This window comes from Galendromus occidentalis, unplaced genomic scaffold, assembly GCF_000255335.2.
Source record: "Galendromus occidentalis unplaced genomic scaffold, Mocc_1.1 scf7180000077496, whole genome shotgun sequence".
Lineage (NCBI taxonomy): Eukaryota > Metazoa > Arthropoda > Arachnida > Mesostigmata > Phytoseiidae > Galendromus > Galendromus occidentalis.
This window is the reverse complement of record NW_003805484.1, coordinates 502,258-519,945: the sequence shown is the minus strand read 5'-3', so window position 1 is coordinate 519,945 and position 17,688 is coordinate 502,258. Positions and strand designations below refer to the sequence as shown.

Genomic DNA, 17,688 nt, shown 5'->3' with positions numbered 1-17,688 from the left:
CATGTCTATCATGAACTCTTTCGTGAACGACATTTTCGAGCGTATTGCTGCCGAAGCTTCTCGTCTGTCCCACTACAACAAGAGGTCGACCATCACCTCTCGGGAAGTCCAGACCGCTGTGAGGCTCCTTCTGCCCGGAGAGTTGGCTAAGCACGCCGTCTCTGAAGGAACCAAGGCCGTCACCAAGTACACCTCATCCAAGTAAATTGCATCTTCCGATGTAAAAAACGGCCCTTTTCAGGGCCACCAAAATGAACAAGAGCAAATATCCCCAAGCCTCGAGTCAAAGTTCTCCCCGATAAAAACCGGCGATACGGCAGCTTAATTTTATGTGCATCATAATAAAATACACGCATAATACTTCGGATAGGTACCTGAGGGAGCAATTCTTCCATATGCTTCCGATATCATGGGGGGTATTCATGTGGGAACGACTAGAATGTACCAAAGGTCGGAGTCCGTGCATCTGTCAAGAAAGTGTTGGCGTATGGAATTTATCGCTATACTTCCATCGCTAGCTCTATTGAACGAAATCGATGAAAAATGAATCGCTCCTATCACTGCCTTGAAGCTTCTGATCAGAATGGGCTGAATCCACCAGACCGACGCATCTGTAGGGGAGCTATTCACAAAAATAAGAATGAGACCCGCTCCGAGCCTGATTGAAATAAATCTGGAGCGTGAAAGTCTTCCCGCTCGCCTCGACCCACGTGGCGATTTCATCGTGGATTAAGATGCGTTTCATCAGAATGAATATGGAATTCATGATATGGAGAATTCTCCCTCATTCATCCCTTTTCTTTCGTTCGTCAATAATGAGTGGCGTCTTAATCCATGCGTCGGATTCAAGATATGATATCCTCGAATGAATCAGCTCCCCAGTCGCCCATGTTCTCTAAAAGCATAGTGTCGTATATTATTGTGGGAAGTAGACGTATTTCGGTAAGCCATAAGGTCATGATCTCATAGAATTGGGTGGCCCTGAGAAGGGCCGTTTTTTTCTATCGCACGCTTTCGAGTGACTTAAGCACGCTCTCCGCGGATACGACGGGCCAGTTGGATGTCCTTGGGCATGATGGTGACACGCTTGGCGTGGATGGCGCACAAGTTGGTGTCTTCGAAGAGACCGACGAGGTAAGCCTCAGAGGCCTCCTGAAGAGCCATGACGGCAGAGCTCTGGAAACGGAGATCGGTCTTGAAGTCCTGAGCGATCTCACGAACAAGTCGCTGGAAAGGCAACTTGCGGATCAGGAGCTCAGTCGACTTCTGGTAACGGCGGATCTCACGGAGAGCGACGGTACCGGGCCTGTAACGATGGGGTTTCTTGACACCACCGGTGGCCGGGGCGGACTTGCGGGCAGCCTTGGTGGCGAGCTGCTTACGCGGAGCCTTCCCTCCGGTGGATTTACGAGCGGTCTGCTTAGTACGAGCCATAGCGAGAGACGTCAGACGAACCTATCAGGAACTGAATCCAAGGGCTCGAGGCTTTATATAGGAAGGAGTGTATGAGTGAGAGCGACCGTTGGAGCTCTGGAGCATCGGAGGCTGCGAGGGCGCTCTCTGGGCGGGGCGCGGTTATGAGTCGAACTCTCGCCCAATGGAGGAGGAAGCGGTGCTCCGGGTAGGTATAAAATGCCTCCGACCCAGTTAGTTTTAACTTCTCATTTGTAAAGAGAATCATGTCTGGACGCGGCAAGGGAGGAAAAGGTCTTGGAAAGGGTGGCGCCAAGCGTCATCGTAAAGTTTTGCGTGACAACATCCAGGGTATCACCAAGCCCGCCATCCGTCGTTTGGCACGTCGTGGTGGAGTCAAACGTATTTCTGGTTTGATCTACGAAGAGACCCGTGGTGTCCTCAAGGTTTTCCTCGAGAACGTCATCCGTGACGCTGTCACCTACACCGAGCACGCCAAGAGGAAGACCGTCACCGCTATGGACGTCGTCTACGCTCTAAAGAGACAAGGACGTACCCTCTACGGTTTCGGAGGTTAAATCTCTTCGAACTCCTCTTCGAAAAAAAACGGCCCTTTTCAGGGCCACCAAACTCAAAGAGATCATTACTCGGAAAGCTTCTAAGAAAAACATATCCGTTAGTATTCTCACTGAAATAAGCATGAGCACTTCAAACTCTCCTTCGGCAGAAAAATAACGGCCCTTCTCAGGGCCACCAATATCTATGAGGTGGTCACCCGAACCTGCGACAGTTGCTCATCGAGGGAATTCAAATTAGGTACCTAGTTTAATTTTGTGTGGATGCTTCACTGTCTCCTCGTTTCGTCATGGGTCGCCCAATCTTCGCAGCCTGTCTGACGGAGAGCGAGTCTTTCGACGATGGAGAATTCAGATCATCGGGCATACGTTCTTTCGATTTTTCATCACCAATATGATCGAAGGAAATGAAGCTGACGCTCTTATTTAAGTCAGGGATCGATCCGTGCACGGTCGAGCGTTCCCCGCCGTGAGAAACCCAATCGTGTCAATTTCTACAAGGCAGGGTTTCCCGAGACCGCGCAGGCGCCCCACCGGTGGGTCCAGGCGATTTTGCAGAGGTCACGGGACTTCCGGAGTCTTCCGTACTATCGATTTGAGGCTCATGGCGAGATACATCGGAAGCTGAATTTATACACGGGGATCACTTCAGACAATGATTTGCGGATAGTCTGATGCTTCCGGACCTTTTTTCTCGTCATCGCTGAGATTTTCTCTGAGATGCCCGCTCCCACCAATATTCTGTGTGCGCTGGTCGGCCATGGACAGCTTCCAAGCTCCGACTATGGGCAAACGCGGGAAAGTTCTCGGGAGACCCTGCCCCATAGAGCAGACGCTCTACAAGTCAGCAGAGCTCCTCTTTCCGCGGGGTACCCAGGATGCCGGACACGCTAGCCAGACTCTCCCCCGAAAACTCTCGACTTTTGTCACAGCGATCTCCAGCATTTCCTGGAGCTCTATCTCTGTCGCTGCATTCCCGAGGTATCATTACTCTTCCCAACAAATTGACGACATTTTCGAAAACTCAGAAGGGGGAGAGGAAGGTACTTTAGTCGCCCTGAGAGTCCTTCGGAATAGCAACGAGATTCAAGCATCGCGCACCGTCACCCTCTGGGATTCGAATACGAGTGGAGCAGGCTCTCATTCTGAGCAAGGATTGATATTCCTCGGTCTCGGACACAGCTGCGACGTACGTGCATCTCGTCGAGGACCTCAGGAGAAGCTCCTTCGATTTCTGCCGACAGAAGTATCGATGCGTACGAGTCCAACCTGTTCCCTGGATAGCGCGCAGGTCGATCTGAGATTCCAGGCGAAATTGTTCCCATCCAGAGCACTTCAGGCAGAGTGAACAAGTATCAGAGCCTTGGTACCGGCCTCGCTTTACCATCAGCCGCTCTACGAGTCGAATGAACATGATCTTGATACAGTACCTAGAAAACATATCGTGTCTAGGCCTCACCGTAGAGAGAGCCTTTTGGCAATTATGATTGACTCGATTCAGAGTCTGGAGCTCAGGAACATTTGAGCTTCATTGTGTCTTCCTCGATACTTCAAGTTGAGTGTCTTCAATCTCGACACTTGGGCGGGAAAGATCTGAGGATTTCATCAAGGGAAAAGGAGCCGGGGAAGAGTGTTCGCTATATAATATCTGAATCCATATTGAGGCTCCAGCAAAAGAACTGAATTTGAGATCCATGGACTTGGTCGACCCGCAGGTTCAAAGGTTGGATCGATCTTGTAAAGCTTGGTGGCCCTGAGAAGGGCCGTTTGTTTTTGTCGAAGAATGACTTAGGCAGCAGCCTTGTCGGTCTTCTTGGGGAGAAGGACAGCCTGGATGTTGGGCAACACACCACCCTGGGCGATTGTCACACCGGAGAGGAGCTTGTTCAATTCTTCGTCGTTACGGATGGCCAATTGAAGATGACGGGGGATGATTCTGGTCTTCTTGTTGTCACGGGCAGCGTTTCCTGCCAACTCGAGAACTTCAGCAGCCAAGTACTCAAGCACAGCGGCGAGGTACACGGGGGCTCCAGCACCGACACGCTCAGCATAGTTTCCCTTGCGGAGGAGACGGTGGATACGACCGACGGGGAACTGAAGTCCCGCACGAGACGAACGGGTCTTCGCCTTCGACTTTGCCTTTCCTCCCTTTCCGCGTCCAGACATGTTGATAGTACGTGAGTTGAAAACTGACGATTGCTCTGAGTTCGGGTCTCCCAGTTTATATATGAAGCTGGGCGAGCTCTGTCGCCGAGCGGAGCCGCCCCTCTCTCGAAAGGCGGCAGAAATTCCGCTCTTTCCGCCTCAGTCCAAACACTCAAATAGAAACGATCCACCAGAGCTGCTCACTCTCGTTTGAGCTTGACTTGAACGATGCCGCCTGCAGCCAGTGGAAAGGCCGTGAAGAAGGCCGGTAAGGCCCAAAAGAACGTCCGTGCCACGGACAAGAAGAAGAAGAAGCGCAGGAGGAAGGAATCTTTCTCCATCTACATCTACAAGGTGTTGAAACAAGTCCACCCCGACACCGGTATCTCCTCGAAGGCCATGTCTATCATGAACTCGTTCGTGAACGACATTTTCGAGCGCATTGCCGCCGAAGCTTCTCGTCTGTCCCACTACAACAAGAGGTCGACCATCACCTCTCGGGAAGTCCAGACCGCTGTGAGGCTCCTTCTCCCCGGAGAGTTGGCCAAGCACGCCGTCTCTGAAGGAACCAAGGCTGTCACCAAGTACACGTCATCCAAGTAAATTGCATCCTCCGATGTAAAAAAACGGCCCTTTTCAGGGCCACCAGAACGAACGAGATTGTCTTCCCTTCTCGCTCGAGTCTGCAGCTCCACAAAAATCTCTTTGCTCGTACCCACGATTCTATACATAATCTATCTGTTGAACCTGAAATGCCCGATCACGGGTTCTGGAGAAAGTCTACTCGGAACTGACTCATGGATGCCAATTGCACAAGAGATGTAGAGTAGCAGCTCGTGGTTTGAATCAGGGTTTTCCCCTTGATCATTCATATCCTTGCTTAGCTTGAAAACAGATCTAGGGGTGAGAGTGAGAGATGTCATCTGAGAATATGCTCGATTACCTACCAGATTCAACCCCTTCGTCTTTAGATGCGTCTTCTTCCCTGTTCTTCTTCTCGCATCAACCTCCTCAGACAGATTTTTTGGAGCTCATTCCGCATTCCTGAGTGGGGCTGAAGTCCTCTTCGTCTCGCCGGGGGGTTCTGGAATCAGGGGCTCAGCGCACCCGATGTTCGAGTGGGGTGAAACCTCGGAAGCATTCTCGACACGGTCGGATGCCACGACGGCAAATCGATCAAGAAACATTAGAATGCTCATGGGAATCTACAGATTCGAGCGTACTTCAGCATTTCTTAAGAATCAAGATCATACCCTCCAAGGTGGCGCTCGCAACTCGCTAATCGCCTCAGGAATGCCGATTGATGCCTCGGATACCGAATCGAGTCCAAATGGAATGCTGGAATAACGCGCCGGATCCTTAATGGGCGCCGATGAAATTGTGAGCAGAAGCATCGGAGTCCACCAACAGTCCGGGCGCTCAAGCATCATTCATTCATTCATCCTTTCATCCATGGGCAACTATTCTTTTTGAGGAATGGAAAGTCTTCCATGATCTCATTCTCAATCTGTTCATGCCTGCGCAGGGGAGAGAATGATCTTATCGATGGATAGTTTCTGTCATCAGCTGGGAGTGTAGAACTCAGGCTTTGAGAGTTCTGAAATGAGCTCACCCAGCGTACCTAAAGGAGGAGGCTGGAGACGGACGGATGCTTCAGATACGGATTCTGATTACAAGCGTTAATTGTGGAGGTCAACCGCTCTCGGAAAACACTCATGAGCTTATCATTTAATGAAATAGTCCTCTTCCGAAGTGATTTGTCAGAGTATGTCGGAAGTCGGGACTCATGTTCTCACTTAAATTTTCCAGGGCTTTGAGTAATGATCTCTTTGGATTTGGTGGCCCTGAAAAGGGCCGTTTTTTGTGACCAGTGACTTAGGCGCGTTCTCCGCGGATACGACGAGCCAGCTGGATGTCCTTGGGCATGATGGTGACACGCTTGGCGTGGATGGCGCACAAGTTGGTGTCTTCGAAGAGACCGACGAGGTAAGCCTCAGAGGCCTCCTGAAGAGCCATGACGGCAGAGCTCTGGAAACGGAGATCGGTCTTGAAGTCCTGAGCGATCTCACGAACAAGTCGCTGGAAAGGCAACTTGCGGATCAGGAGCTCAGTCGACTTCTGGTAACGACGGATCTCACGAAGAGCGACGGTACCGGGCCTGTAACGATGGGGTTTCTTGACACCACCGGTGGCCGGGGCGGACTTGCGGGCAGCCTTGGTGGCGAGCTGCTTACGCGGAGCCTTTCCTCCGGTGGATTTACGAGCGGTCTGCTTAGTACGAGCCATAGCGAACGAGTGCGCGCCAAATTTGGGTTGCGGAGCTCTGAGTCCACCACTCTTATATATGACAAGAGAGAGGAGGATCAGCCCCACTACAGCGCTGCGCCGGCTCCTGACGCCGCTCCAGCCTCCGCTCGTTAGCCAAGAATCGCTGAGTTCGAGGGGCGAAGCTGTAACACCCTATGACGAGAGAGTCACGAATCTTCCGGAATGAATATTCCCTTCCATTGGTGACGGGTAATCGTCCTCGCATGATCGGGACGTTCTTTCGGAGAAGGAACTTCACTGAATCTGCGTACAACACCAAAAGAAATGAAACTGGCGGACAGTATCCGCCATTCTCCAAAAAAATGGAGATGAGCATCAAATCTCGGAAGTCACGGATGGCGATTCGGGATGATTTGCCTATGGGAGTGACTTCGGCGCTCCGCAAGATTCCTGTCTTCGCTCATGCTCTAAGATTGAGTCGGAGCAAGGAATCCTCTCTGAGAATCGCCCCCTCGAGGATGAACGAGGAAGGATCTTCTATCAAGAATCACGATGCGGGGGAATGCGTATCTGACAAGAATCGAATTGATGTCCGTCTATCCTTGGGGTCGATACGATTCGGACCGCGCGCGTTGAATCTCCTGAAGCCGACTAGCCGTGTCGACTGACTTTCGGATATGGCTACCCTCGCCAGGTGAGGGGCGGCGCCGGTGCTCCGGACGAGTATAAAATACCGGGGTGCCAGTCAGATTCTACTTCTCATTCGAGCGAAGAATCATGTCTGGACGCGGCAAGGGAGGAAAAGGTCTTGGAAAGGGTGGCGCCAAGCGTCATCGTAAAGTTTTGCGTGACAACATCCAGGGTATCACCAAGCCCGCCATCCGTCGTTTGGCACGTCGTGGTGGAGTCAAACGTATTTCTGGTTTGATTTACGAAGAGACTCGTGGTGTCCTCAAGGTTTTCCTTGAGAACGTCATCCGTGACGCTGTCACCTACACCGAGCACGCCAAGAGGAAGACCGTCACCGCCATGGACGTCGTCTACGCTCTCAAGAGACAAGGACGTACCCTCTACGGTTTCGGAGGTTAATTCCCTTCATACTCACCTCCAAAAAAACGGCCCTTTTCAGGGCCACCAAACCCAAAGAGATCGTTACTCCAAATGCTTCTAAGACAAACATGTCCGTTATTATTCTCTCTGAAATGAGCATAAGCATGAGCACTTCAAACTCTCCTTCGACAGAAAAAAAAACGGCCCTTCTCAGGGCCACCAATTTTTAGAGATCATGACTAAACGCGAGTTGTTTTCTCAATTGGATTCGTCCTTCATCGAGTCTGACACCCAATTCAGGAGGACAGTGCACTAATTTCGCTACGATGGATTTGCACCTTCTATTTTTGAGCTCACAATCGGAAGGATTTATGCCACCCTCAATCATGAGTGACCGGTATACATCGCCCCCATGCTCGACGAACGAAGCAATGGGATTCCATAGGTCTCTTCCTCATTATTTTACAGATTTTCTTCGCCGATATATGGAAAGGAACGAATTTTGGAGGACACCAATATCGAACTGAAGTATATGTGCATTCGCCTGGGAATCAGCGAGCTCTATTCGTATTCGGTTTCGAGCTCATTCGAATAATCATCGACGTTGATATCCAGGCGGCCCCCCTCCTCGAGTAGCCCGCCATCAAGCTCTTCACTGAGACCTCTTTCATGCGATACATCTCTTGCATGTAGATGATTGTGCGCTATGCGGTTCCCGTCGGCATTCGGTCATCGATTCCCCCGATGATTGCTGAAACGATGATCCTGATCGATTACGGTTTCAATATCGATTTACTGTCACACCTACAATGGTTTCAATAGTGGGATGGTCCCGATCTCGCGACAGGAGCGTCTTTTGAGAGACATTGCTGACCGTGGCATAAAGCCTCATGTTATCGTGACTCCCATTTTAGTAGTTTCCTAGCGGAAAGCATAGGACTAAAGTGTCTAATCAATTATCAGCTATTACAACTAATCAATTATCAATTGACTTCTTCCATACATTCCATGCCAATCGTCAAGCTCGGAGGTGGAATCAATCTCGTAAAGCTTGATGGCCCTGAGAAGGGCCGTTTTTTTCTTGTCGTAAAATGACTTAGGCAGCAGCCTTGTCTGTCTTCTTGGGGAGGAGGACAGCCTGGATGTTGGGCAACACACCACCCTGTGCGATGGTCACACCGGACAGAAGCTTGTTCAACTCTTCGTCGTTCCGGATGGCCAATTGAAGATGACGGGGGATGATTCTGGTCTTCTTGTTGTCACGAGCAGCGTTTCCTGCCAGCTCGAGGACTTCAGCAGCCAAGTACTCAAGCACAGCGGCGAGGTACACGGGGGCTCCAGCACCAACTCGCTCGGCATAGTTTCCCTTGCGGAGGAGACGGTGGATACGACCGACAGGGAACTGAAGTCCCGCACGAGACGAACGGGTCTTCGCCTTCGACTTTGCCTTTCCTCCCTTTCCGCGTCCAGACATGTTGATAGTACGTTAGTTCAGAACTGACGATTGCTCTGGGTTCGGGCTTTCGCGTTTATATATGAGGCCAGGCGGCCATACTCACCGAGCGGAGCCACCCCTCTCTCAAAAGGCGGCAGAAGTTCCGCTCTTCTCGCCCCAGTCCGAACATTGAAATACGAACGCTCTCGTGGTGTACCCCACTCTCGTTTGAGCTTGACTTGAACGATGCCGCCTGCAGCCAGTGGAAAGGCCGTGAAGAAGGCCGGTAAGGCCCAGAAGAACGTCCGTGCCACGGACAAGAAGAAGAAGAAGCGCAGGAGGAAGGAATCTTTCTCCATCTACATCTACAAGGTGTTGAAACAAGTCCACCCCGACACCGGTATCTCCTCGAAGGCCATGTCTATCATGAACTCGTTCGTGAACGACATTTTCGAGCGTATTGCCGCCGAAGCTTCTCGTCTGTCCCACTACAACAAGAGGTCGACCATCACCTCTCGGGAAGTCCAGACCGCTGTGAGGCTCCTTCTCCCCGGAGAGTTGGCCAAGCACGCCGTCTCTGAAGGAACCAAGGCTGTCACCAAGTACACCTCTTCCAAGTAAATTGCATCCTCCGATGTAAAAAAAACGGCCCTTTTCAGGGCCACCAAGATGAACAAGAGCGACTGTCCCCAAGCCTTGAGTCTAAGTTCTCTCAAATACGGGCCGACCATCTTGCAAATTCATTTTTTGAACAATCGAATGATTTATAGAAATCGAAACCGTAGTCCACTGGCCGATAGGTATCTGCAGGAGCGATACATGAAGACCGAAAATATTTCAATTGAAGGGCATGTCCGTGTATTTTCCGACCATCCGAGAGCTGCCCATTCATGAGCGAAGGCCCGTACATCAGGGACTGTCCGTCTGCCGGAAAGTTTACATCATTCCGGATTTTCGCATCCGGCATTAGGAGGAGTATTTATTTCGAGTCAGCGAGAGTATGAATCCGCACTTCGATCAGGGGGATTGTCGACGTATAGCATTTAGCGCTCTACTTCCGTTGCGGACCCGATTGACCGAGATCAATGGTTATGAAGTCGCTTCTCATGACTACGATGAAGAGTCTGATCAAGATGGGCTCAATGCACCGGACCGAATCATCTCGAGAAGGAGCTATTCACAAACAAAATTATCAAGCCCGCTCCGAGTCTCATCGAGTCCTTAAAGAAATAATCCCGGTTCGTGCAGATGTTCCCGCCGTCGGCGGCGTCACGACCTCATCGTCGCTACAGACGCGTGTGGAGAGCGCTCTCTATTAGAAACATGTGGAAGATGAATTTCATGATATGGAGAATCCTTCCTCATTCATCTATTTTCCTTCGTTCGTCAGTAATGGGTAGCGTCTCAATCCATGTGACGGATTCTAGATAGGATACCCCTGGATGAATCAGCGTCCCAGTCGCCGCTATTCTCAGACAGCATAGTGTCATATATTCTTGCTGGAAGTTGCACGCATATCTCGCGTTAGCCATGGAGTCATGATCTCATAGAATTGGGTGGCCCTGAGAAGGGCCGTTTTTTTCTATCGCACGGATACGAGTGACTTAAGCACGCTCTCCGCGGATACGACGAGCCAGTTGAATGTCCTTGGGCATGATGGTGACACGCTTGGCGTGGATGGCGCACAGGTTGGTGTCTTCGAAGAGACCGACGAGGTAAGCCTCAGAGGCCTCCTGAAGAGCCATGACGGCAGAGCTCTGGAAACGGAGATCGGTCTTGAAGTCCTGAGCGATCTCACGAACAAGTCGCTGGAAAGGCAACTTGCGGATCAGGAGCTCAGTCGACTTCTGGTAACGACGGATCTCACGAAGAGCGACGGTACCGGGCCTGTAACGATGAGGTTTCTTGACACCTCCGGTGGCCGGGGCGGACTTGCGGGCAGCCTTGGTGGCGAGCTGCTTACGCGGAGCCTTTCCTCCGGTGGATTTACGAGCGGTCTGCTTAGTACGAGCCATTGCGGACGAATGCGCGCCAAACACTCAGTGTCCGGAGTCGGACTCATGGGTCCTTATATAGAGGAGAGAGAGCGATCCAGGCCCCAGATGGCGTCTCGTCGCGCCACCTGGGAGGACGCCTCAGTACTAGGGAAGAATGTACAACGGTTAAAACCTGGAAAATGGCTCCTGATCGCGATAAGAGACAGCGAACAGATTATTTGGCTCTATCAAAGGAAAGCAGCATCAATGCACATGAAATCTGTCGGGTTAGGAATCAGTTCTAGATGAAGGACCCAGCTGGGAGGAGACACGCGACTAGCGGGGTTTCTACGGAGCTTTCTGAGCTGCCGATGTTCGAGACCTAGCGAATATCCGGCCATCAGGAAATGTGATGGAAGGAACTTCGGCCTTCTCCCAATCATTCCATAAATATCTTTTTGCGTCCACTGAGCAAGAGATCGACCCCTGGAAAAATTCTGCGCCATGTACGGATCCTGCCGGCAGCCACATCAGAGCTCGGGATGAGCTCCCGAGAGCGCTTTGTGGATTTTTGTCCTCTGACTCTTGACGTCCCTCTTCTCTGCTAACATCGATCCGATATAATTGAGGCTTCCAGCGCCCACCTTGGATCCCGAATAGAAGCCGATACGGGAGTTTGGTTAATGAGCCCAAACCACGGGCACAATACGAACGCTGAGCCTGCTGAGCGCGCTTGTTCGAGCGAGCATCCCCTCGCCGTGTAAGAGGCGGAGCTGGTGCTCCGGACGAGTATGGAAGCCTGTTTGGCCAGTCAGTCTCAATTCCTCATTCGCATAGAGAATCATGTCTGGTCGCGGCAAAGGAGGAAAAGGTCTTGGAAAGGGTGGCGCCAAGCGTCATCGCAAAGTCTTGCGTGACAACATCCAGGGTATCACCAAGCCCGCCATTCGTCGTTTGGCACGTCGTGGTGGAGTCAAACGTATTTCTGGTTTGATCTACGAAGAGACCCGTGGTGTCCTCAAGGTTTTCCTTGAGAACGTCATCCGTGACGCTGTCACCTACACCGAGCACGCCAAGAGGAAGACCGTCACCGCCATGGACGTCGTCTACGCTCTCAAGAGACAAGGACGTACCCTCTACGGTTTCGGAGGTTAATTCTCATCAGACACTTCGTCGGAAAAAAACGGCCCTTTTAAGGGCCACCAAACTCTGGGAGATCATCACCTGAGGCTAAAGCCGCATGGGTCGCTCACCCAATGAGCACTACTTTTTGCAAATCGGCCATCTCTCTGTAGAGCTCCAAAGTTTCTATTCCTAAGGGTCTGATCCTTGACTATGTACTAAGTTCCGGAGAGATGATTGAGGAGCTTTGCATGCAAACTTAGATAGACTGTTTCCCCCCAATCTCCGGATCTTCCACCGTTCGGCATACCTTAGGCCCGCCTTGCCGTCCAAATATCCGGTAATCATCTCCGGACCTGACGAGTTCCGACGCCTCCTTGAAAAGCCTGAGTACATCGCACGAATCAGAGCGGAATATGCGGAAAAATAGGCAAGAAGATTCATGACTCTTTTCTCCGACAAGGCGTCATGCCCATCGGCTTCATTGGCGCTCGCGAGGCACGCAAGAAGCTTGAAGAAGCCCCGAAAAATGCTCAGAATGCGGGACAAGTCGTAAATTGCAACATACATCAAGACCTTGGTACCATCGGCCTATGCTTATAGGCACGGAAATATGCACTGCATATAAAGTTCACTCCTACTCATCATCGCATGATTTCACCCCCGAACTAGTTCTTCGACTCTAATCCCTTCGGTGGGGTAGCATTATCGAGAGGTCGAGGCTGACCGAAATGGATGGAAATGGGGTACGGCAGAAGGCGCCGCCCGGATGCAAGCATCTCGATAAATCGAGCTCAATTGATGGTCCGATCGTGAAATTAAAAATTCATTGCCAGTGCTACGACCGAGGCTAAAGCCGCATGGGTCGCTCACCCAATGAGCACTACTTTTTGCAAATCGGCCATCTCTCTGTAGAGCTCCAAAGTTTCTATTCCTAGGGCAGGGTTTCCCAACCTTTCTTCAGGGAACCCCGGAGGGTTCCGAAAAGCTTCTCCCGGAACCCCTCAAGGGTTCCGCGAATCCTCCCGCGGAACCCTCAATTCATCATTCATCGTTTCTTTCACACTACATCGCGGTTTCGCATAGAAGAAATGACACCCGTGGCACGTTTCAATGAGGACATAACTTATTCTGTTGTGCGGAGCCCTTGGCTCATGTATTTACACATATGTATCTCACGACGCGTGAGGATTTATATTAGGGAATCAATGCGAACGCTGGTGTGGCCTTTTTTTCGAAATTTCCCCGAAATCCGGCAACCTGTCAGACAGTTGGACTCTCGTATCGTTCTCCGAATCCAAGCGACTTCTGTATTTGGTCTTAGTTGCCGTGTAAACCGAGAATCCCGTCTCACACCGATAAGTGCTGACAAAAGGCACCACGACGCGCAGTGCTCCTTTGTGATGGATAGATTTTCACGATTCCACGGGTCACCAAATTCCGAACGAGAATCTCTTCGATAATGTCCTCTCTGTTCGAAAACTGCATTCGAAATCCCGCGCTTGGGGGCCGTGTCCTACGGTGGTTCGTTTGTCATCTGGAGCGGCACTTTTCAGGAACATTGCATTCGGCTTGAAAGTTTCATGAATTATTGCATTAATGCTTGATAATCGAACCGAGTATCTGTCCGCTGGAGCTCTGGGGATTCGCTTACGGAACCCAAGGGTTCCGCAAAAAACTTCGCCACGGAACCCCGAAAATCTCGTGGCGGAACCCTAGGGTTCCGCGGAACCCCTGTTGGGAAACCCTTTCCTAGGGAACTGATCCTTGACTCTGTACTAAGTTCCGGAGAGATGATTGAGGAGCTCTGCATGCAAACTTAGATAGACTGTTTTCCCCGAATCTCCGGATCTTCCACCGTTCGGCACACCTTTGGCCCGCCGCGCCGTCCAAATATCCGGTAATCATCTCCTGGCTCATCTCCGGACCTGACGAGTTCCGACGCCTCCTTAAAAAGCCTGAGTACATCGCACGAAACAGAGCGGAATATGCGGAAAAATAGGCAAGAAGATTTATGACTCTTTTCCCCGACAAGGCGTCATTCCCATCGGCTTCATTGGCGCTCGCGAGGCACGCAAGAAGCTTGAAGAAGCCCCGAAAAATGCTCAAAATGCGGGACAAGTCGTAAATTGCAACATACATCAAGACCTTGGTACCATCGGCCTATGCTTATGGGCACGGAAATATGCACTGCATATAACGTTCAGTCCTACTCATCATCATTGCATGATTTCACCCCCGAACTAGTTCTTCGAATCTAATCCCTTCGGTGGGGTAGCATTATCGAGAGGTCGAGGCTGACCGAAATGGATGGAAATGGGATACGGCAGAAGGCGCCGCCCGGATGCAAGCATCTCGATAAATCGAGCTCAATTCATGGTCCGATCGTGAAATTAAAAATTCATTGCCAGTGCTGCGACCGAGGCGCGCTTGGGCCAATCAGCTCCTTTTTTTAGGAGTTCATTATTTCCGCTGATTCTTCTCTCTTCGTCTGTTGGGTGGATATTCCGGAAGTTCTCTTAGTTTCCTCCAGGTGTAGCATTTCTCCCTGGGGCAGGACTATGGAGATTTGCGTTTCGGGAAACAATTTTTCCCTCGGACTATTCCCTCCGTCCCTCGCGAACCGAAATTGGGACACAGGGAGTGAACCGAAATTGGGACACCACGCGGCACGTCGGCACGACGCCCCACTGCCCCCTGCTCTACGGGAGATTCTCGCGCTCGGATCAGCCCTTGTCATGAGATCTTCGTCGTAAACTTCGCGCTTCTAGCCGGATAGGTCTTTCTGCTCCTCGGTCTCTGGTGCTGTGAGCACTGCAGGCGCTCGTTCCGGCGGGCGAAGCCAGTGTACCAGCAGCAACGATCTTGAAGGCGTCCCCTCATCTCGCCTGGGTGCTCGTTCGCCAGCCAGCGCGACATCTAGCGAGCGAACAAGCGGACGGCTGAGAATTCAGCGACTCAGCTCTCGAGTTGGTGACATTTCAGAGGAAGTTGGGATTTCGCCCTAATCAGTTTCCGTTATCAGGTGAGTACTCGACGAACTCTGGCCTCCTTTGAGTGAGAACGAAGCTGTAATGAGGTCGGGCCACGGGGACAATGTCACGGGGCCTGGTCTTCGTGTTCCGTCCAACGGTCTGCGCCGCGCCATGAACCGAGGACTACAGCTTCTGTTTTGAGCCCGGGGCTCGGGAAGGGGTGCTATTCGGTCAGATCGGTGACTGGTTACGTTCTAACATTCGTCATCATCGGTGACTGGTTACGTTCTAACATTCGTCATCATCGGTGATCCGTGGCCCGTGAGTTTTCAGAATCACATTGGGCTCTAGTAGGTTTGCTGAACCAAGACGAAGCCACCCTACGAGCGAGCGCTGAAGAAGAGGCACTTGGGAATTCCCTCTCCGCGCAATATCTGCTCGAGACCGGTCCCGAAGGAGATGACTACCTTCCTTGAGTCTCACAATCCACACAGAAGGACCGCTATCCACCCGATAGCAGGATCCGATACATTCCAGCGGATGACGAGACATGAGATGCCGTAGGGTGCAACGTATCAAAGTCCCGAAAACAATAAGTGTTTCAAGAATGAGATCCCAACCCGAAGTCATGTGATTTCAGCCCCATCGTCGAGCTCGTGTTCGCGCATTCATCTCATCGGTCGACTGCCGTTCGCGGATATTAAAACTAGCCGGAGTAGGATTACAATCACCTGAAAAACGATGGAGAAAGCAAGCAGAGCTATCCGACGGTGAGTGTGTGGATGGAATTCAGAGAGAGATGAATCACTTGAAAAGCTTGTCCGGCCCCCAGTGGTATATCCATATCATCATGATCAGAGCCGACTACATTCCTCGATCGATGATTTGATTTGTGGAATATTGCGTCGCGCTGATTCGGAGATGACGCACGATGCACATTCGTCGTGGGGCGCGTGACGTGGGTTCGAGTTTGTACGGGTGATACAGATTCCAGCTGCAGGGGCTCCCGCAGGTCTGGGGCACGTGCGGGGCTTCAAGAGAGGGAAACAAGGAGAGACCTCCGGAGAAACTCTCAGGAACGTCTCGGGTCTTGGAGCCTTGGGATTCCCTACTCAAAAACCATTCCCCACTTTTCGCTGAAGTACCTCTCGTACCCTGTAAGTCACGAATATGCTCAAGACTTCTTCTTGCAGGAGCGGCATCCGTCTCAAGTCTATGAATCCAAAACACAAGGAACTCGCCCTTATCATTTCCGGGATGAGGGATATCCGGAGCGGATTGAGAAACTTCCAGAATGCTCAGACTTTGAGTGAGTATGAGGCAACCTGCTCATGACGCATTGTGACCACTCCATTGCTCGGGTTGAGGAGTCCGTGAAAGGAACACACGAGCTCTGAATTCCCAAGCCGAGAAACATGGACATTTTTGTCGATGATTCTAAGGCAACAGAGTATGAATATTTTCCTCTTCGATCTTCCAGTGATGCAGGATATGGTGGTGTGGTCACGAACTGATGAAAATCGCGCGATCCAGGACGTGATGGAAAGAATCAATGAGCTGAATTTTCTTTGGGCAGATTCTCTTCAACATTTCTTTGGTACCAAGGATTTCGCAGTGTATCAAGGGAACTCATTGAAATTCCCTTTCGGAAAATATTTAAAGTCGATCGATTAGAACCCTCACCGTATACTTCGATCAACAGAAACGCTGAGGACCTTCAGACAACAATGCGAAATGATTCTCGAAGGCGAGAAAGTTGTTGACACAGCAAGAGCCGATCTCGCGCGAGCTGAGCGGAAAGAGCGCAAAATCAAGACGAACATCAAGAAAATCTCAAAAGTGAGTTTTTATTTCGTCTCCAACGCGGGATCTGATCGAGGCGGATTAGACCAGAGCCAAGGCGAACTCATGCACTTTCCTTCCCCTTGAAGAAAGCTCCATCCGAGAAAATGATGACCATCGAGATGGAGTTGTCCAATGCAGAACGTGCCAAAGACTTGGCTCATTTCGAAGCTGTGCAAAAAGTCCAAGAGAATGAAGTCTGTAAAATGATTCGACTCAAAGAAGGATTGACGAAACTCACCGAGAGCTACATAGAACTGGCGCACAAAATGGCGATTGTGTTCGATGCTCAGAAAGACGTCGTCCAGGCTATACCCGAGGTAAACGACACGGCGATCCATGAACTCAAGTACATGGGTGGCACCTCAACCAAGCTGGCCGTCGAAGAGGCGAAGAATCGAATCGAGAAATACCGTACACTGAAGTTCAAACTATTGCCCCAAGGAATCGGTGAGTTGAGACGGAGCGGAACGAACTGACGGAGACAGCCTATTTCGTGGACGATGTTCCATTTCATCTTGCGATATATCTCTCACGGGGATGAACGGAACACAAGAACTAAGTCTTTTTCTCTTTCTCATACTCTTCGAAGCTGAACTCCCGCCACCTTATAGTCTCGGCTCCCCAGCTCCGGAATCAAGACCGACATCCAAACCAGAAGGAGTCTCGTACGGAGCTCAAGGGAGCGGGTTCGAGCCCACAGTGCCGCCCTACGAGGAGCGAGAAGCCTTCGAGGCGAATTCTTCAAGCGACGATGGTTAGAACTTCCTGCAAATCCACGGTAAATCTTGGACCAGGATAGAGTCGGCGTCATGGAGGAACTTTGCCGCTCACAGAGATAGTGGACTCAATTGAGCGAGAAAATCATCCGGAAGCTCTGCTGTTCA

At 51.1% G+C, this 17,688-nt stretch overlaps 11 protein-coding genes across 11 annotated transcripts in view; 6 read left to right on the top strand and 5 right to left on the bottom strand.

Moving 5' to 3' along the window:
- LOC100898759 (histone H4-like) overlaps nucleotides 1-1,991 on the top strand; it is a 4,779-nt gene extending 2,788 nt beyond the window's left edge. The window contains exon 2 of the mRNA XM_003746373.2: nucleotides 1,648-1,991. Within this exon, the coding sequence (XP_003746421.2) occupies nucleotides 1,648-1,991 (344 nt within the window). The remainder of the gene's footprint in view (nucleotides 1-1,647) is intronic.
- LOC100898478 (histone H3) lies at nucleotides 1,024-1,440 on the bottom strand. The gene has a single exon (XM_018640704.2). The coding sequence runs from the start codon at nucleotides 1,432-1,434 to the stop codon at nucleotides 1,024-1,026; it is 411 nt and encodes a 136-aa protein (XP_018496220.1). The 5' UTR covers nucleotides 1,435-1,440.
- Nucleotides 1,992-3,776: 1,785 nt separating the features above from the next.
- Nucleotides 3,777-4,154, bottom strand: LOC108864645 (histone H2A). The gene has a single exon (XM_018640699.1). It carries the CDS (start codon nucleotides 4,152-4,154, stop codon nucleotides 3,777-3,779), a length of 378 nt encoding a protein of 125 aa, XP_018496215.1.
- A 207-nt stretch (nucleotides 4,155-4,361) lies between these two features.
- On the top strand, nucleotides 4,362-4,736 carry LOC100904382 (histone H2B). Its single transcript, XM_018640700.1, has one exon. The coding sequence runs from the start codon at nucleotides 4,362-4,364 to the stop codon at nucleotides 4,734-4,736; it is 375 nt and encodes a 124-aa protein (XP_018496216.1).
- A 1,272-nt stretch (nucleotides 4,737-6,008) lies between these two features.
- LOC108864647 (histone H3) lies at nucleotides 6,009-6,422 on the bottom strand. Its single transcript, XM_018640703.2, has one exon. The coding sequence runs from the start codon at nucleotides 6,417-6,419 to the stop codon at nucleotides 6,009-6,011; it is 411 nt and encodes a 136-aa protein (XP_018496219.1). The 5' UTR covers nucleotides 6,420-6,422.
- Nucleotides 6,423-7,178: 756 nt separating this feature from the next.
- LOC108864646 (histone H4) lies at nucleotides 7,179-7,490 on the top strand. Its single transcript, XM_018640701.1, has one exon. The coding sequence runs from the start codon at nucleotides 7,179-7,181 to the stop codon at nucleotides 7,488-7,490; it is 312 nt and encodes a 103-aa protein (XP_018496217.1).
- Nucleotides 7,491-7,774: 284 nt separating this feature from the next.
- Nucleotides 7,775-9,507, top strand: LOC108863669 (histone H2B). The gene is made up of 2 exons (XM_018640679.1): nucleotides 7,775-7,809; nucleotides 9,126-9,507. The coding sequence occupies exon 2, from the start codon at nucleotides 9,133-9,135 to the stop codon at nucleotides 9,505-9,507; it is 375 nt and encodes a 124-aa protein (XP_018496195.1). The 5' UTR covers nucleotides 7,775-7,809; nucleotides 9,126-9,132.
- LOC100898329 (histone H2A) lies at nucleotides 8,548-8,925 on the bottom strand. The gene has a single exon (XM_003746371.1). The coding sequence runs from the start codon at nucleotides 8,923-8,925 to the stop codon at nucleotides 8,548-8,550; it is 378 nt and encodes a 125-aa protein (XP_003746419.1).
- Nucleotides 9,508-10,490: 983 nt separating the features above from the next.
- On the bottom strand, nucleotides 10,491-14,321 carry LOC108864642 (histone H3). Its single transcript, XM_018640695.1, has 2 exons — nucleotides 14,299-14,321; nucleotides 10,491-10,908 (listed from the first exon to the last, which is right to left on the bottom strand). Exon 2 carries the CDS (start codon nucleotides 10,899-10,901, stop codon nucleotides 10,491-10,493), a length of 411 nt encoding a protein of 136 aa, XP_018496211.1. The 5' UTR covers nucleotides 10,902-10,908; nucleotides 14,299-14,321.
- On the top strand, nucleotides 11,706-12,017 carry LOC100898186 (histone H4). The gene has a single exon (XM_018640691.1). It carries the CDS (start codon nucleotides 11,706-11,708, stop codon nucleotides 12,015-12,017), a length of 312 nt encoding a protein of 103 aa, XP_018496207.1.
- Nucleotides 14,322-15,700: 1,379 nt separating the features above from the next.
- Nucleotides 15,701-17,563, top strand: LOC108864625 (uncharacterized). The gene is made up of 6 exons (XM_018640665.1): nucleotides 15,701-15,729; nucleotides 16,153-16,268; nucleotides 16,440-16,556; nucleotides 16,662-16,798; nucleotides 16,891-17,251; nucleotides 17,394-17,563. The coding sequence occupies exons 1-6, from the start codon at nucleotides 15,701-15,703 to the stop codon at nucleotides 17,561-17,563; spliced, it is 930 nt and encodes a 309-aa protein (XP_018496181.1).
- The last annotated feature ends 125 nt before the right edge of the window (nucleotides 17,564-17,688 follow it).